At 41.6% G+C, this 14,993-nt stretch overlaps 1 protein-coding gene across 4 annotated transcripts in view; it reads right to left on the bottom strand.

The window, feature by feature from the left end:
- LOC131035899 (structural maintenance of chromosomes flexible hinge domain-containing protein GMI1) overlaps positions 1–14,993 on the bottom strand; it is a 254,949-nt gene that overhangs the window by 34,011 nt on the left and 205,945 nt on the right. For all 4 annotated transcript variants that reach the window (XM_057967666.2, XM_057967665.2, XM_057967667.2 and 1 more), the window contains one exon: positions 2,882–2,980. In XM_057967666.2, the coding sequence (XP_057823649.2) occupies positions 2,882–2,980 (99 nt within the window). The remainder of the gene's footprint in view (positions 1–2,881; positions 2,981–14,993) is intronic.

The raw sequence follows: 14,993 nt of genomic DNA, 5'->3' as shown, positions 1-14,993 counted from the left end.
AACATGGAAATAGATCACTCAAACACTTATTCAGCAGGAGGACAGTTATTACAAACATGGAAATAGATCACTCAACCACTTATTCAGTAGGAGGACTATGAAAACTTCTGAAAGTAACAAATAGGCGGCTAGGCCATCCTCTTCCACTTTTCAGTGGGAATACAAAATGTAAAATGCAACTAAATGAAGGCTGATCAATACTACTGAATTCAGCTATTAATAGTGTTAATCTCATAATTTTTAATTTAAAAAATTTAAAACGTTGCTTGTAGATATATTTGTTCTAACATATCACCTATTGTGATGCTAATCAGTTATTCCGAGAAAGACTCTCCTAGCCTTCCAGAGATTTATGAGCCTTTTGATAGCATGGTTAATCAAATGAAGCAAGCAATTCTTGACAAGGATCCTGGATTGCAATTATATGAGGAGCATATTAGGCCAATTGTCACAAAGACAATGAACACCCCTCTTCATATGGCTACCTATGCTTTTAATCCAAAATGGTATACACCTAGGCCTAGCCAAATGATGGAGGGGCTTACAGAAGCCTTTCATAAAATGTATAGCATCAAGAAGGTAACCACACTTCGAGAGAAAGTGGCTTCAATTTTTTGATCTTTAGAGTCCTATATTTAACAAATCAGAGGCTAGCACGTATAGGACCACTTTTGCACCAAAAAACCCCATTGGATGGGTAGAAATTTCATGGGAAGGACACACCAAAGTTGAAATAGCTTGCTATGTTCCTCTGCAAAAAAAATAAAAATGGTCCACCTATGGTTTCATCCACTCCATTAAGAGAAACGTGCTTACCTCAAAACAAGCAAAAAAACTAGTTGCAGTTCATAGTGCCTTGAGAATTCAATATCAACAAACTCTAGCAGAGAATTGAGATGTCTGGTCAACCTATGGCTTCATCAACTCCATTAAGAGAAATAGGCGTACCTCAAAATGAGCAGAAAAAACTAGTTGCAATTCATATTGCCTTGAGACTTCAAGATTGACAGACTAATGAGTATCAACAAACTCCAACAAGGTGTTAGAATGTCGATCCTAAAGATGTTAAGCAGATTGACAAGGAGGAAATGCAAACAGGAATGGTTGGGCTACCTTTGGATGATCCATTTCAAGCAAATACTTAATAGTTACTACTGTTGTCATGGGTAACCCATGTAATGCAGCAGTTAAAACACTTGCTTGGTGAAACCACCACCAAGGTTCAAATCCCCGTCGGAGAGCTATGCTCGCAAGGTTTGTGCTTTTGTTGGGCTGGTGTGCTCACGGAATTGAACAGCAATAGTGTTCGGCACCTTAAAAAGTGCCCCTTACTGATCAAAAATAAAAAATACTGTTGTCATGAATCTCATAATTAATTTTATTGTTTTTTTTATAGTTTACTACTATTATATTGTTGTTATACTACTTAATTGAAATTAATACTACCATTATACTACTGTATTCATGATCTATTTACATATTGATATTTTTATTATCGGTTATTGACATCTCTCTCTCTCTCTCTCTCTCTCTCTCTCTCTCTCTCTCTCTCTCTCTTTGTATATATATATATATATATATATATATATGTTATTGACATCTCTCTCTCTCTCTCTCTCTCTCTCTCTCTCTCTCTCTCTCTCTCTCTCTCTCTCTCTCTCTCTTTGTATATATATATATATATATATATTCACACATGCATACACACACAAACACAAACACACACACACATTGAAAAATTTATTTATCGGTGTCTCCTCACCATCCCCAAAACAAGGGCCCTCAAACTACCATCCCAAAATGCGTCCCTTATTGTCTCCCCATCTCCATCCTTGGCTCCAGAACATAGGTCTTTTTAATAAAAGGTACCATTAAATTGAAGTAAAAAAACAATATTAAAGATTTGCATAATGCCCTATTAAATCCCGAAAAAAACAAGAGGCATAAGCACACATAAATTCATAAAAACTGCCTCAAGAAAAGAAATATGAAGAAAAGCGTGTACAATGATGAGCTATTAAGCCATTTTAAAAAGTAGAATATGCAAAGTCATAACTAAAAACCATAATATAAAATTTTTAATTCAAGCATATGTAAAAGAGAATTCAATTGTATGGGCCTTTAGTATGTATGATCCTTTGTTATAGGGCTCTTGTGAAGATTTTCGAAGGAAGGTGACCAGAATTCCACATTTACATTTAGGGTTTTGGAGCTGCTGATTCCATGGGACTCAGATAGACCATCTATTGTCCTTTAGTGGTACTTTCCTATCTTATTGCTAAAGTGCTTTGGTAAGACATCTCTTATTCTTTTATTCCACTAAAATCACACCCATGGCCTCCTACCTCTTAGGCATGTGTCAATAATTAAATTCTGACTAATTTATATACTCCGTTTATTTTCTCCCACTCTTTGGTAGCATGATTTGATTGTCCTTTTACATTAAAAGTGAGCAAAGAAGGAAAATGTATTGCCATAAAATGCAATATATGTTCCGTTTCCTTCCAATTTAAAAACAAGCCAAGCAAGAGTACCATTGATTTTGGCTAATTATGTAATCCAAGAGGAATTGGAAGGAAACATTTCAGGCACTTCCACAGTTCTATGATGAGCATTGTACATACAGGCCAAACAAGATTATCTATGATAAAATGGACTTTCTACAAGAGAGACAGCAGACAGAGTTAATAGAAGTTCTGACCCTAGCACAAGACTCGAAACCATCAAACCCATACCCATGCATGGAGATAAAGCTTTCAAATCCTTCAAATTTATTTCAAGACATGAAAATGTACATTCCTACTTACAATTGGGTGTGATGGTGACTTTAACAAATGTACTTGCATAAAGGATTCAAAAGCAATGAATAAGACAGTCATACCTTACGATACAAATCACTTTGGTCCTGGAACTTGAGCCCTGCCAATTCCACCTTTACTCTTCGTCCTTTCTCAACAGGATTTCCATAAGTATCCATTGCCTTTATTAAGAAACAAAAAGTGAAGAAGAGAGCAGAGAAATTATCATCGTCAGACTCATAAAAGGATTGAAAAGTAAGTGTCCCCACATCTGATACTTAGATGCCATCCAAGGTAACAATAACAGTAATAGAAAATGGGCTTAAAGAAACAGTACAACATAAAACATGATTAAAATTTTATCATCATTTCTAATGAATATGTAAGAATATTGTTTGCAAGAGGACCATGTGTAGTAGTTCAAAATACTACAGTGGCTTAATCATAACCCAGTTCAACAAAGCTATGATACAATACATAAAAGGACAAAGATCATTTAAGGTCTTTTACTATAACCAGTTTAACTTGCTGAATTTTACATACATAATAAATTTACAATTCCTTGTGCATACCATTGTAACTCCAAACTTTACAACTCAAGAGACAAACCTTGTATCAGATTGTGTACAGCATCACAACATTGAACAAACGAAGCATTAGCAATCAAAATTAGTACATACAAGTCATTTAAGTTACATTTGTAGCATAATCATTAAAAAGAGTGCAGAAAATAAAATTAAAAAGTTGCTGGTACAACAACCTTTTACAGCCAGGTTTCAGTACAGTTTGGTACAGTTGCGTGTGTTAAAAATAAATAAATATTATAAAATTTTATAAATAATACATCAATATATACAACAAATAGCAGGACTAGAAATTTATTCATGTATGTTCTCTCGATAATATTTGATAAAGATATGTTATACATGATTCAAGCACAACACTCTTCTAATATTTCAGATTTATCATAGCATCATTATAAATTCCACATTCAAACTTTTAGACAATGTTTCTATACGAATATCTAAAAATTTGAAACAAGAATGACTGTCTATGATCTTACTTTCTACAGACTAAACCACTGAAAATTTCTATAGTTGAATTCACACATTTTGAAGAGCCTGAATAGTTAATACATTCAAATCAAGTAGCAATTTTCGGTGTATAAACTGAACAATATAGCTAGGTGATAACCAGAAGCAGTGGGTTCATATAAAATATTTACCATCTTAAACTAGATTTTTTATTTTCTCAAAAAGTTTCAAATTGATTGGAAACATACAAAATTAAGTATGTTTTTCTACAGAATTAAGTACTAAATAGTCTTCCCTCGTATGCTTTTCTACAGAATTAAGTACTAAATAGCAGCACTACATATTTAATCATAATTTGGTATTATGCCTTTGAGCAGAAATGGATAACAGACTTAGCACTGAATTTAATCATAACCTTTGCTCACAAGCCTTGCCTTGTTTCTTACCACTTGGCCATCTTCATTCAATTTATTTCTATAGACCCTCCCTGTGACAATCACATTCTTGTCTTTGGCCCTAGGAACAAGTTCCCAAGTTCCACTGTTCTGAACTTGATCAAGCTCCTCTTTCATGCCTACCACCTAGTGTTTGTCTTCAGCTACCTCTTCAAAATTCTTAGTTTCAATCATGTACAACAAAGATATATCTTCATCCTCGTAATAATTTACATTTCTTCTTGTAGCTCTAGGTCTTTCATCTTGCAAAATCTGATCAATAGGATGATTCTTTTGAACAAACTTAAGAATTTTCAAAAACGTTCTAGATGCGGTCTTACCTTGTCCAATTTCAGGTTCATTTTTGCTGGTTGCATCTCTTGTCCCAAACTAAATATCAGAAGGTACATTCTCGATTGGAGTATCTTTTGTCTCATGTTGAACACTTTATGATATATTTTTAGGACTTCCACTCGCTGTCCCAGCTTGTACATGTGAAGAAGATTGTTGGACAGCACCTTCTATTTCATCTTTTTAAGAGCTATCATCACTATTTTCTAGCTTATCATGTGTTCGAGTTCTCCTAAACATTTACATTAATACTCTCAACAATATTATGTAGTCTTTTGTTAAAGCATCTATATGCTTTACTTTTAGAAGAGTAACCCAAAAAGATACCTTCATCAGCCCTAGGATCAAATTTACCAAGATTGTCTTCATCTCTCTTAATGTAACAAGGACTACAAAAAACTCTACTCTAAACCATTTTCTTTCCCTCATCTGGTATGCCAAATACCCTAGCAAAATCGTCAGGTGCAAAGGAGATGGTCACAGTGCTCTGCTAGTAAGAGAAAGTCGATGCCCTCGTCGCACTGTCATATGTAACCACCATCATTCGTAGACATAATTCGAAATCCCTAATGGCAAAAATGGGCATTTGAATTGCCCAATGCACCCGTGCTTTCCTAAGAGATTCCTTAATTACATAATTATCTGGGTTTTCCAGCCACCAGATCTTGCATACATTTCCACTCAATCCTTCAAATGTAAAAGTGTCAGGTGTGATTTTTTCCGGCATTGTCTTCTTTTTGGCCTTTCCTATATATGTTGGCCCTGCAACTTTTACTCCAGATTGCAACACCCACTTACCCTTGTCCTTGGTTGTCGTGCTTCCTTCTGTCATTTTCCTTGACTTAGACGGTTGGTCTAACTTCTGCAACCATTTTCTCCAATCCAGCTTTCCTAATCTCAGTTTTCCTAATTCCATTTGAATGATTTAACTGCCAGCGCCAACACTTAATAAACTTTTGAAATTCTGTTATGGTTTTACCTTGTACAGTGCTTCTCTTTTTTTTTATGCACGTTGTACGGATTGTTGTACGGCCTCCTCAATGCCCTGAACTACTTGAACGGTCTTCTGTATTCAGCTATCACAGATGTACCGACTGCACCTATTCAGTTGCTATGGAATTTGTACAGAACAACGCTCTATCGGCCTTTTTTTACATTGCGCAGGATCACTACTCGACCGTACAAGTTTCATGTATGGCGCTGGCTTATGTTCTTCGGTCATACGAATTGTATATGATGTTGCCATACGGCCCTCCGTTTTTCTTCACCGTATGACGTCCTTCTATTCACGTGGCCATATGGTTGTCTCCTCCTATGGTTGTACGAAAATCTGCTTGGGCCATACAGATCATGTTTGATGTGTCGTATGGTCTTCTGTCTCCCCTCAGCCGTACAGATTTCTTGTCTGTCGTACGGATTCTATCTTGGGTTGTCGTACAACCCTTCGTCCCTCCTCAACTGTACGATGTCCTTCTTGCCTGCGTGGTTGCATGGAGTCTTCTTTGGTCTGCTTCTAGCCGTACGGATTCTCTCTCTGCCACCGTACGGATTTCAACTCCACCCAAATTCGATTGTACGGACTCTAATCTCGTAATGGAAGTCATGCTATCTGCTCTGCGACTTATGGGATGTTTGTACGGTTTTAATGAAGAGGCCGTATGGTGGGTTCTACATTTTAATTTATTATTATTTTTTTTTTTCAAAACATCTTTTATTTTTTCAATATTTCAAATTTTTTTCCAGACAAAAATTAAGTAGTTACCTTTTCAATTTGTCTAGAAAAACTGGGTCATTCCGCTGCTGCCTGTAATGGTAAAATTTTCAATTTCAACCTGTTTACCGTTTCCTTTATTGGTTGGTCACCCAATGTGGACAGCTTAATTGCTCCATTCGTAGCTACCTCGCAGATTTTACATGGCCCCAACCATCCAACTTGCCTAACGCGTGCAGTCACTCCCGCAGGCTTTCCATATCTCCTAGGCGATTCTCAATTGCAATCCTTAAACTCAGAACCATGAATTATGCCGACACAATGGCCTCCTGGCCGTACATTAATTGAAAGGGTGTCTGGCTTGTGGTGACCTTGTAGGTGGTCCAATATGCCCATAGTACGGATGGCAGCTTCTCTTTCCCAATCTTCCTATTCAACTCCGCAAGACTTGTAGATCACAGACACCAATATTTTATTAGTGGCCTTAGCCTGCCCGTTGGCCCTCGGGTAGTATGGGCTTGACAAGGAATGAAAAATCTTGAATTTCGTCATGAGCAGCTTGACAACATGATTCACAAAGTGCCCACTGCGATCACTCGTCAATTGGATTGGGATGTCGTACCTTGTAATAATATGTTCATAAATGAACTGGGTTGTACTCAAAGCTGAGTTATACGCCAGTGCTCGTGCCTCAGCCCACTTCGTAAGGTATTTTGTCGCCACCACAATGTAACGACATCTGCGTGTTCTGTTGGCCTTCAAAGGTCTAATGAAATCCAGACCCCAACGTTCAAACAACTCCTGGGCATGGGATGGATTGAGGGGCATAAAGTCCCGCTTTAGTGGTTTCCCTACCCTCTAGCAAGTATCACAACCCACCACCCATTCTCGTGCATCGTTATACAGGGTGGGCCACGATAGTCCGGTCAGCAATACTTTGCGTGTGGTGGTGTCTGGACCCATGTGGCCTCTTGCGGGCCCTTCGTGTGCTTCCCGAAGCACTCCCGGAACCCATTAATTAGTTGAAATGTCTTGCTTCTCAAGACCAACTTCCTTCTCTCACTCGCTAGCATTTCGGCTGGGAACCGAGAGGCAGACAAGTACTCCCCAATCTTCGCATACCACAACGGTAGTGCCGCAATTTGGAACAAATGTGCGTCAGAGAAATCATCATTAACTCCCTCTGGCGGCTGTCCCGACCTAATCCGGGACAACTAATCAGCGATCACATCGCTCTTGCCTGGCCGTACAAATATTGTTAATGTGAACTCTTAAAGGAGCAGTAGCCACCTACTTATTCTGCCTTGGATGATAGGTTTATTTACCAGGTACATCAACGCATGGTGGTCCGCATAGAAAGTGAAAGGTGTCGCCAGCAAGTAGTGTCGAAATGTTTGTACGGCATAGACCATTCTGAGGGTTTCCCTCTCGATGGTACTATAATTCTTCTCGGCTTTCGATATCAAGCGACTGGAAAAATAGACGGGATGGTGCAACCCATGTCCCCCTTCCTGTGCTAGCGTAGCCCAAATGGCATAGTTTGAGGCATCCATGTGTACATGGAATTCTCGGTCCCAGTTTGGATAGGCCAGAATGGGTGCAGCCACCAGTCGCCTATTGAGTTCCTCGAATGCTTCCCCCTGCGCCAGTCCCCATATGTACGGTTTGCCCTTTTTTGTCAGTTTGTCTAGTGGGAATGAAAGTTGAGCAAAGTTCTTGATGAACTTCCGGTAGTATCCTATATGTCCCAAGAAGGACTTTACTCCCGTTACATCAATGGGCGACTCGATTTCCACAATTACCCGTACCTTATCCGGGTCAGTTTTCAATCCAGTTTTACAAACAATATGGCCCAGCCACTTTCCTTGCAGTACCATAAATTTGCATTTCTTCGGATTCAAGGCCAACCTGGCCCTTCGACATCTCTCCATGCATTCTCGCAATGCCACCAAGTGAGTGGCTTCGCTACTAAAAATCGACCAGTCACCCAAAAAGGCCTTAAAATTTCCCACAGACATCTTATCGAAGATGTGAAGGACTATCCTCTGAAATGTTGTCGGAGCATTGCACAAACTGAACGGCATTCAGTTGTACGCATAGACTTAGTCCTCCACCACAAAGGTGGTCTTCAACTTGTCCTCCTCAGCTATCGAAATCTGATTGTATCTGGAAGAGCCGTCCAGAAATGAGTACATTTCATGCCTAGCCATCTCCTCCAGGATGACGTCTGTGAAAGGTATAGGGAACGGATCCTTGATGGTGACTGCGTTTGACTCACCGAAAATCCAAGCAGATGTGGATTTGGTTGCCCTCCTTCTGCTAGATCGCGATCGGCAAGACCCACTCACTTGTCTCCACCCAAAATATGTCGACCTCTAGCATCTGTTCGATCTCTTCATTCACCTTGGCCGCATAGTTCTTATTCATTCGGTACGGCCTCTTTCGTACCGGCTGGGCTCCGGGGACCAATGGTATCCGATGGACGCATAATTTGGGCAAGACCCCTTTCAGATCCTTGTAAGACCAAATGACCTTGTATTCCATGAAAATTTTGAATGCTGCAACCTTCAGCACCGGGCTCCAATCGTCTCCTACCCAGATATTTCGAGGGGTGGCAGTGTCTCCTAAGTTTGTCTCCTTCACGGTGGGGTCTTCGTACCGCATTGGTTTGTCCTTTGAAAACTCATATGCCGGAATATCCTTCACTTTGGCGTCTCCCTCCTTATGCTCCCTGTATTCTGGCGGTAACTCCTCTTTCTTGCCTGGCTCTTCTTCAATTTGCAGCATGTGGCACGCAAGATGGAATACTTCATAATCTTCCATATGCCAATGGAAGAGTCCATTCAATGAGCAGATGTCATCTTCCGAGCAGCCATTGACTTCAAGCACTCCTTCATTATTTGGTTCCATCTCGTCTCTGCCTTCGTAGGAATCCCACTCCCATCTGTTTAAGTCTACCGAATCAGAGTCATATGATGCAAGCTCCTCGCTAACAACCTAGGTCCTCAGATCAATAATGTACTTCCGCCCCAAAATTACCACAAAATCCAGTAGGAAGGGTTGTGTGCCAATGGTCACGGGCTGGGCCATCAAGATGTCGAGTGGCTCGATACCGTGTTTGTTTGCTCCCACCAAATTGAATGTGGCTGGCCATAGTGTTGGCTTCCCGAGCTTCTTCGATGTATCCTCCGACAGCACATTCGCCCTAGAACCTCCGTCCACGATGGTATCCTCGAGGTTAGCCCCGAGGATACCCATTTCCACTACCGCAGGCTGTCGACCACTATTTAAGGCCAACAACATTGGATCAGCCAAAGGGCTGACCGGGACTTCCGTTTGAGTCACACTTGAAGGTGTGTGTGCAGTGCTTTGTACGATACTAAGAATGGCAGTCCTTAGTTGTTGCATTGTGTCCAGAAGGTCCTTCAGCCTTATCGGCACCTCCATCTGCAAGACTTGCCCAATTATGTTCTATTTTGCTTCAGTATGGGATGATGTACTAACCATCTCTAAATTTTTTCATCATTCTGCCGTCATCTCCCGCTTAATGTTGGCTTTTGCCTCCCGTAATCTCTCCTTCGTACGAGGGTCGGGATAAGTGGCCTTCTTGGCCTTAGCATGGGTGATTGCCAGCACTTCTTTATCATCACCGGTTTTCTCAATGTTGAGAAGATTAACCCCTAGCTTGGGGCAATTTGTGTCGTCGTGGTCTCCAGGACCACACCATCTACACAAGTTCTGGGGTGTTTCCTCTTTCTGGCAATCCCGCGCAAAGTGTCCCCTCTGGTTGTAGGCCCAACATTGAATCATGGGCCGTCCTTTGGCATCATATTGCATTCGACTCCGATTATTGTTATTATTATTGTTGCCTCTTCCTCCCCTTCGGTTACCTCTGTAACTGTTAGATGATGTTGTGGTATTGGCTTAAGGCTGGGATGTGCCCGTTGTAAAGGAGGGTGACCGCTGCTCCTAGGTGAAGAGCACCTGATTCCCTCGTGTCTTCATGTTGTAGGGACATTCTTTGGTGTTGTGTCCCAACACTTGACAAATGTCGCAGAAGGCCTTTTTAGGATAGGAGCCTTCTGTATGACCTTCCTCCTTACACTCCGCGCACCACACTTCCTCATTCTTACTGGTGCTTCACTTCATACTTTTGAATTCCTAAATCATGCGATGCATGTCCTTCTGGAGAGCTTGCACCTTCTTGCTCGAACCCTCATTGCTGCTACTTCCCTCGGAGGAGTCGTCCTCCCCACAGGATGTCTTTCTTCTTCCTGGATGTCTTGCCTTCACTTTCCAGGTCCATTGCCCAGTTATAGGCATCTTCGTAGGAGGTGGGTGGTACAACTTTCATTTTCCTCCCGAGGGACGATTTCAAACCCTCCACAAACCACCTTTTCTTTAATCCATCACCGGGTTGGTTGTCCATTTTTCCTGGCAATTCCTTCAGGCGCCGACTATATGCTCAGATGGTCTCTCTTTTCCCTTGCTTGGTACTCAGGATTTTCGGCACAATTTCATTGCTGTCTATGAGAAGTCGAAACTCTATTTCGAAGGTTTTATGTAATTCATCCCAAGTTGGCAGCTTCGTTTTATCAACATCAGAGTACCAATCGATGGCTACCCCTCATAGGGTGGCGGGGAATTGCACCACCCATTCCGCCCTGTCGGTCACGCCATTGGCCGACCACATTGTTTCGCATGTACGGCAATGTCATACCGGGTCTTCTTTCCCATCTCCATTGAACTTAGGCAATTTTTGTCGATTCGCCATCATGCTCCTTGGCGGCGGACGAGTCTGCCCTCTGAAACTCGAACTCGACCCTCCAAGAACTCCTCTAAACACTGGTCCTCTAGAAGGTACTCTGCCGAGATTTGGTACGTTGGGCCCCACCAAGTTACTCTGACTACTAGGGTGTGATGAGCCTGAACCGAACATATTGCTTCTACTACCGTGACATTGTGACCTCCCGACACATTCGGTCGCACTGGTATCCTCCACCTCTCTGTTCTCGGTCTCTGTCTCCTCTTCCCTCCTGGTCTCGACACTTCTGTATGGCGTGTACGACTCTACTATACTCCCATCACCAATCTCTTCCAATGTCAGGGATAGGTCCCCCAACCGCTTTCTGGTGGTTTCTATCAGTACAGAAACTAGGCCCTCAACACCCGAGCCATCATTGCCAGTTGCGCTTTCTTCAACAAGTTTATTTAGTCATCGTCGGCGTTCTACTTGTTCTTCTAACCTCAATGTCCTCGCAGCTACCTCATACGCGTCTTCTTCCTGTCCCTTTGACACATGGTTTCTATACTTGTTCAGCGTCACGGGCATCAATTCCTTCTTGCCGTGGAGTTAAAGGTTCGTCAACAGCTTTTCCTCCTCTCGTAGACTCTTTTCTTCAAATTGCTGCAAAATTTGTTGTCGACGGGTCTCGCGGTAGGTTTCTTCTCGGCAATTTTGGAGAGCAAGGAACGCCTATGCTAATAAGCTAGGCAAGTTGTTCATCAACCGGTTTACAGTTGGACTTATGCCAAGGGCACTCCACACTGCGATCTGAGGGACGTCCTCAGTCGTGGCCTCACTCCTTACGTAAGTTTCGATGGATGCCTGTAGGATGCAGGTGAAACCCCTTGCCAAAGCTCCCTCTCCTTCGAACAACTCCGTTGGCTCTTCCTCGGGATTGCTACTTGTCCCCTCGCTCACTGGTTGCCCCATTATCATCGCGCCATGTAGTATGTTCCCATCATTCCAAGTTTAATTTGGCAATGGCACCAGATGTTTTCCCCGAGGGGTGTGTGTGTTTAATAGTGCATAACGGTACAGAAATGTAGGAAATGTGACAGTATACAGCAATGCAAGTAAACAAAAGAACTCATATGTCTGTATTCATCAATGCCAAATGCCAGTACATTCAAAGCATAACTTTCTTCCACAATATCTACACACTGAAATAGGAAACCAAGTACATACATATAGGTGTCGGTACAGGTTGTCCGGTGCCAACTACTGACAACCGTCACGTAACCACCGACCCTTAATACACGTAACATTCTAATTACAATATGACATAATTACTCGACAACATCCACAATTCATATGGTGTTTTGTTATTCTTTTCTCTCATTAGCCCTCTATTCTGAATAAAAAGAGCAGTATGCATTGCCTCTTTCCGAAAAGAATCACTCACCTTAGATTCATTCATCATACTTCAAGCCATTTCTTGGACTAACATGTTCTTCCCCTCAACAACACTATTTTTTTGAAGTGTTCTAGCAACTGAGTACTGTGTCTTTATGGCAATTTTCTCACAAAAATTTATAAACTCATTGGATATAAATTCACCTCCATTATCTGAACGTAAACATTTAATTTTCAAACCCTTCTCATTTTCAACTAGAGCTTTAAAAGCCTTAAACTTTTCAAGTGCTTCGAATTTCTCCTTTAAAAGGGTAAACCAAGTCATACGTGAATAATCATCACTTAGAAGCATGAAGAATTTCTCACCTTGCAAGCTTGTAGTCCTTGTAGGTCCACACAAATCAGTGTGTATCAGCTCAAGAGGTTTCGTGCCTGAATACTCCTTTGGCTTGAAGCTATTCCTTGTTTGTTTGCCAAGTTGACACTCTTTACACACAATATCTGAAGGTTTAGCAAGATGTGGCATATTTCTAACAGCTTCATTTTTGTTGGTCTAAATAAGATTACCAAAACTCATGTGTCCAAATCTTTTGCGCCATAGCCAAGCTTCATCTAGCTGACTTAAACAACACTTTTCACTCTTAATGTCATCAAGAATATACAAATTGTTAGCTGCCCTACTAGCAAGAACAATGTGTTGACAATCTCTGCTGATTTCACAACAATCTGAATTAAAAACCAAGCTATGTCGTTAATCACACAACTAACTTACACTCAACAGATTGTGTTTGAGACCTAAATATAAAACATTTTCTACTTTAGACTCACCATCATTCAGAATAAGTGTGCCTTTACCTGCTACTTTTGCAGAAGAGTTACCATTGAATCTAACTTTGCCTCCATTCATCTTCTTGAGAGTTAGAAATTTACTTTTATCTCCAATCATATGTCTACAACAGCCACTATCAACATACCAAATGTCCTCATTTTGTGCTAGAAAGGCTGTTTGCACAATTAAAATTTCTCTAGGACTTGTTTCTCCTTTTTCCTCCAAACTTTGGTACTCAGCTTTGTATCAACCTGTTATCACAAAAGCTTGCACCCTTGCTGAGCTATCAACTCAGCAACCTCGTGAAACATGGAAACAACCTCGAAGTGTGGGACCTTGCGCAAGGGTGTTGAGTCTCCGGAGAAGGCCGACTTCCTTCTCAATCCAGGTGCAGGTGTTGAACCAACTCAACACTTCAAAGTTTACTTCTAAGCCTATCCTAACAGCTTGCAGAGGAAAAGGGAAGAGAGGGATGCTTAAAATGAAAGGAGGTGATGCACCAAGATAAGAGATGTTTCTCTCCCCACCTGAAATGGCACAAAGAATCAACTGAAATACCCAAGGGATACTTCAGTTGCATGAGTGACCCCAATGAATGTATGGAGGTTAGAATTTGCTAAATGTCAAAAGGGAGAAGATTTCCACAAGTCACACTCAGAAATAAATTAACACGACATATATGAGAGAAGAGCCACAAAACATACACCTATGATGAAGGTAAGGAAACATACACAACCTTTATATAGAAAACCGGTTGCATAGGAGAGATCATGACCCTTGTGTGTGCAGGGAAATGTCAGTCAAGGAATGCAGGGAAGTGCATGCCCCTGACATTGTGTACATGCGAGCAACCTGGCCATACCCTGACAATGCAATCCCAAGAAGAAAGGGACTTCCAGAAGGTGGATTGCCTGACATTCCAAAGTCAAAGCATGCAAGCATGACATAAGTAACAACAAATAAGCATGGCCCTGTACCTCTCTTGATGGAAATCTTGCAAAATCATTAAATGCACCCATGTAGCTCCACAAAAGGTGTACAAGTCACCAAAGTTGTCGGAGCATTTAACTTTGGGGTTCCCGAAGTGGGGAAGACAAGGAAGGAACTTCGAGGTTCCAAGGGAAGAGGAAAGAGACGCTAGGAAAGGAACTTCGGAACCTCGAGGTTCCAGAGTTCCGGGGAATAGAGAAGGACAGCAAGGAAGGGACTTCGGAACCTCGGGGTTCCAGAGTTCTGGGGAACAGAGAAGGAGGCAAGGAAAAGGCGAGACTTAACAAAGAAACTTCGAAACCTCAGGGTTCCGGAGTTCCAAGGAAAAAAAAAAGGGTAAGGGAAAGGAACTTCAAAACCTCAGGGTTCCGGAGTTCCAGGAAAGAGGGAAAAAGGGGCTAAGGAAAGGGAGGAACTTCGGAACCTCAGGGTTCCGGAGTCTCGAAGAAAAGAAAGGGAAGGCTAAGGAAGGAACTTCGGAACCTCGAGATTCCGGAGTTCCGGGGAAAGGAAGAAGGCAAGGAGGGAACTTCGGAACCTCGGGGTTCCGGAGTTTCGGGAAACTGGAGAGAAGGCAAAGGAAGCGAAAAGGCAGCAAAGGGAAGAAACTTCCTCGAGACAAGACAACACTTCACACTTCATAATTCCATTGCTTTTCTCCTTGATCATCTGGGGCAGCGCTGGTCCATAGAACATATCTCTGACCG

Source organism: Cryptomeria japonica, chromosome 8 (assembly GCF_030272615.1).
Source record: "Cryptomeria japonica chromosome 8, Sugi_1.0, whole genome shotgun sequence".
NCBI lineage: Eukaryota > Viridiplantae > Streptophyta > Pinopsida > Cupressales > Cupressaceae > Cryptomeria > Cryptomeria japonica.
Note: the sequence above shows the minus strand (reverse complement) of the source record. Positions and strands in the feature narration are given on the sequence as shown.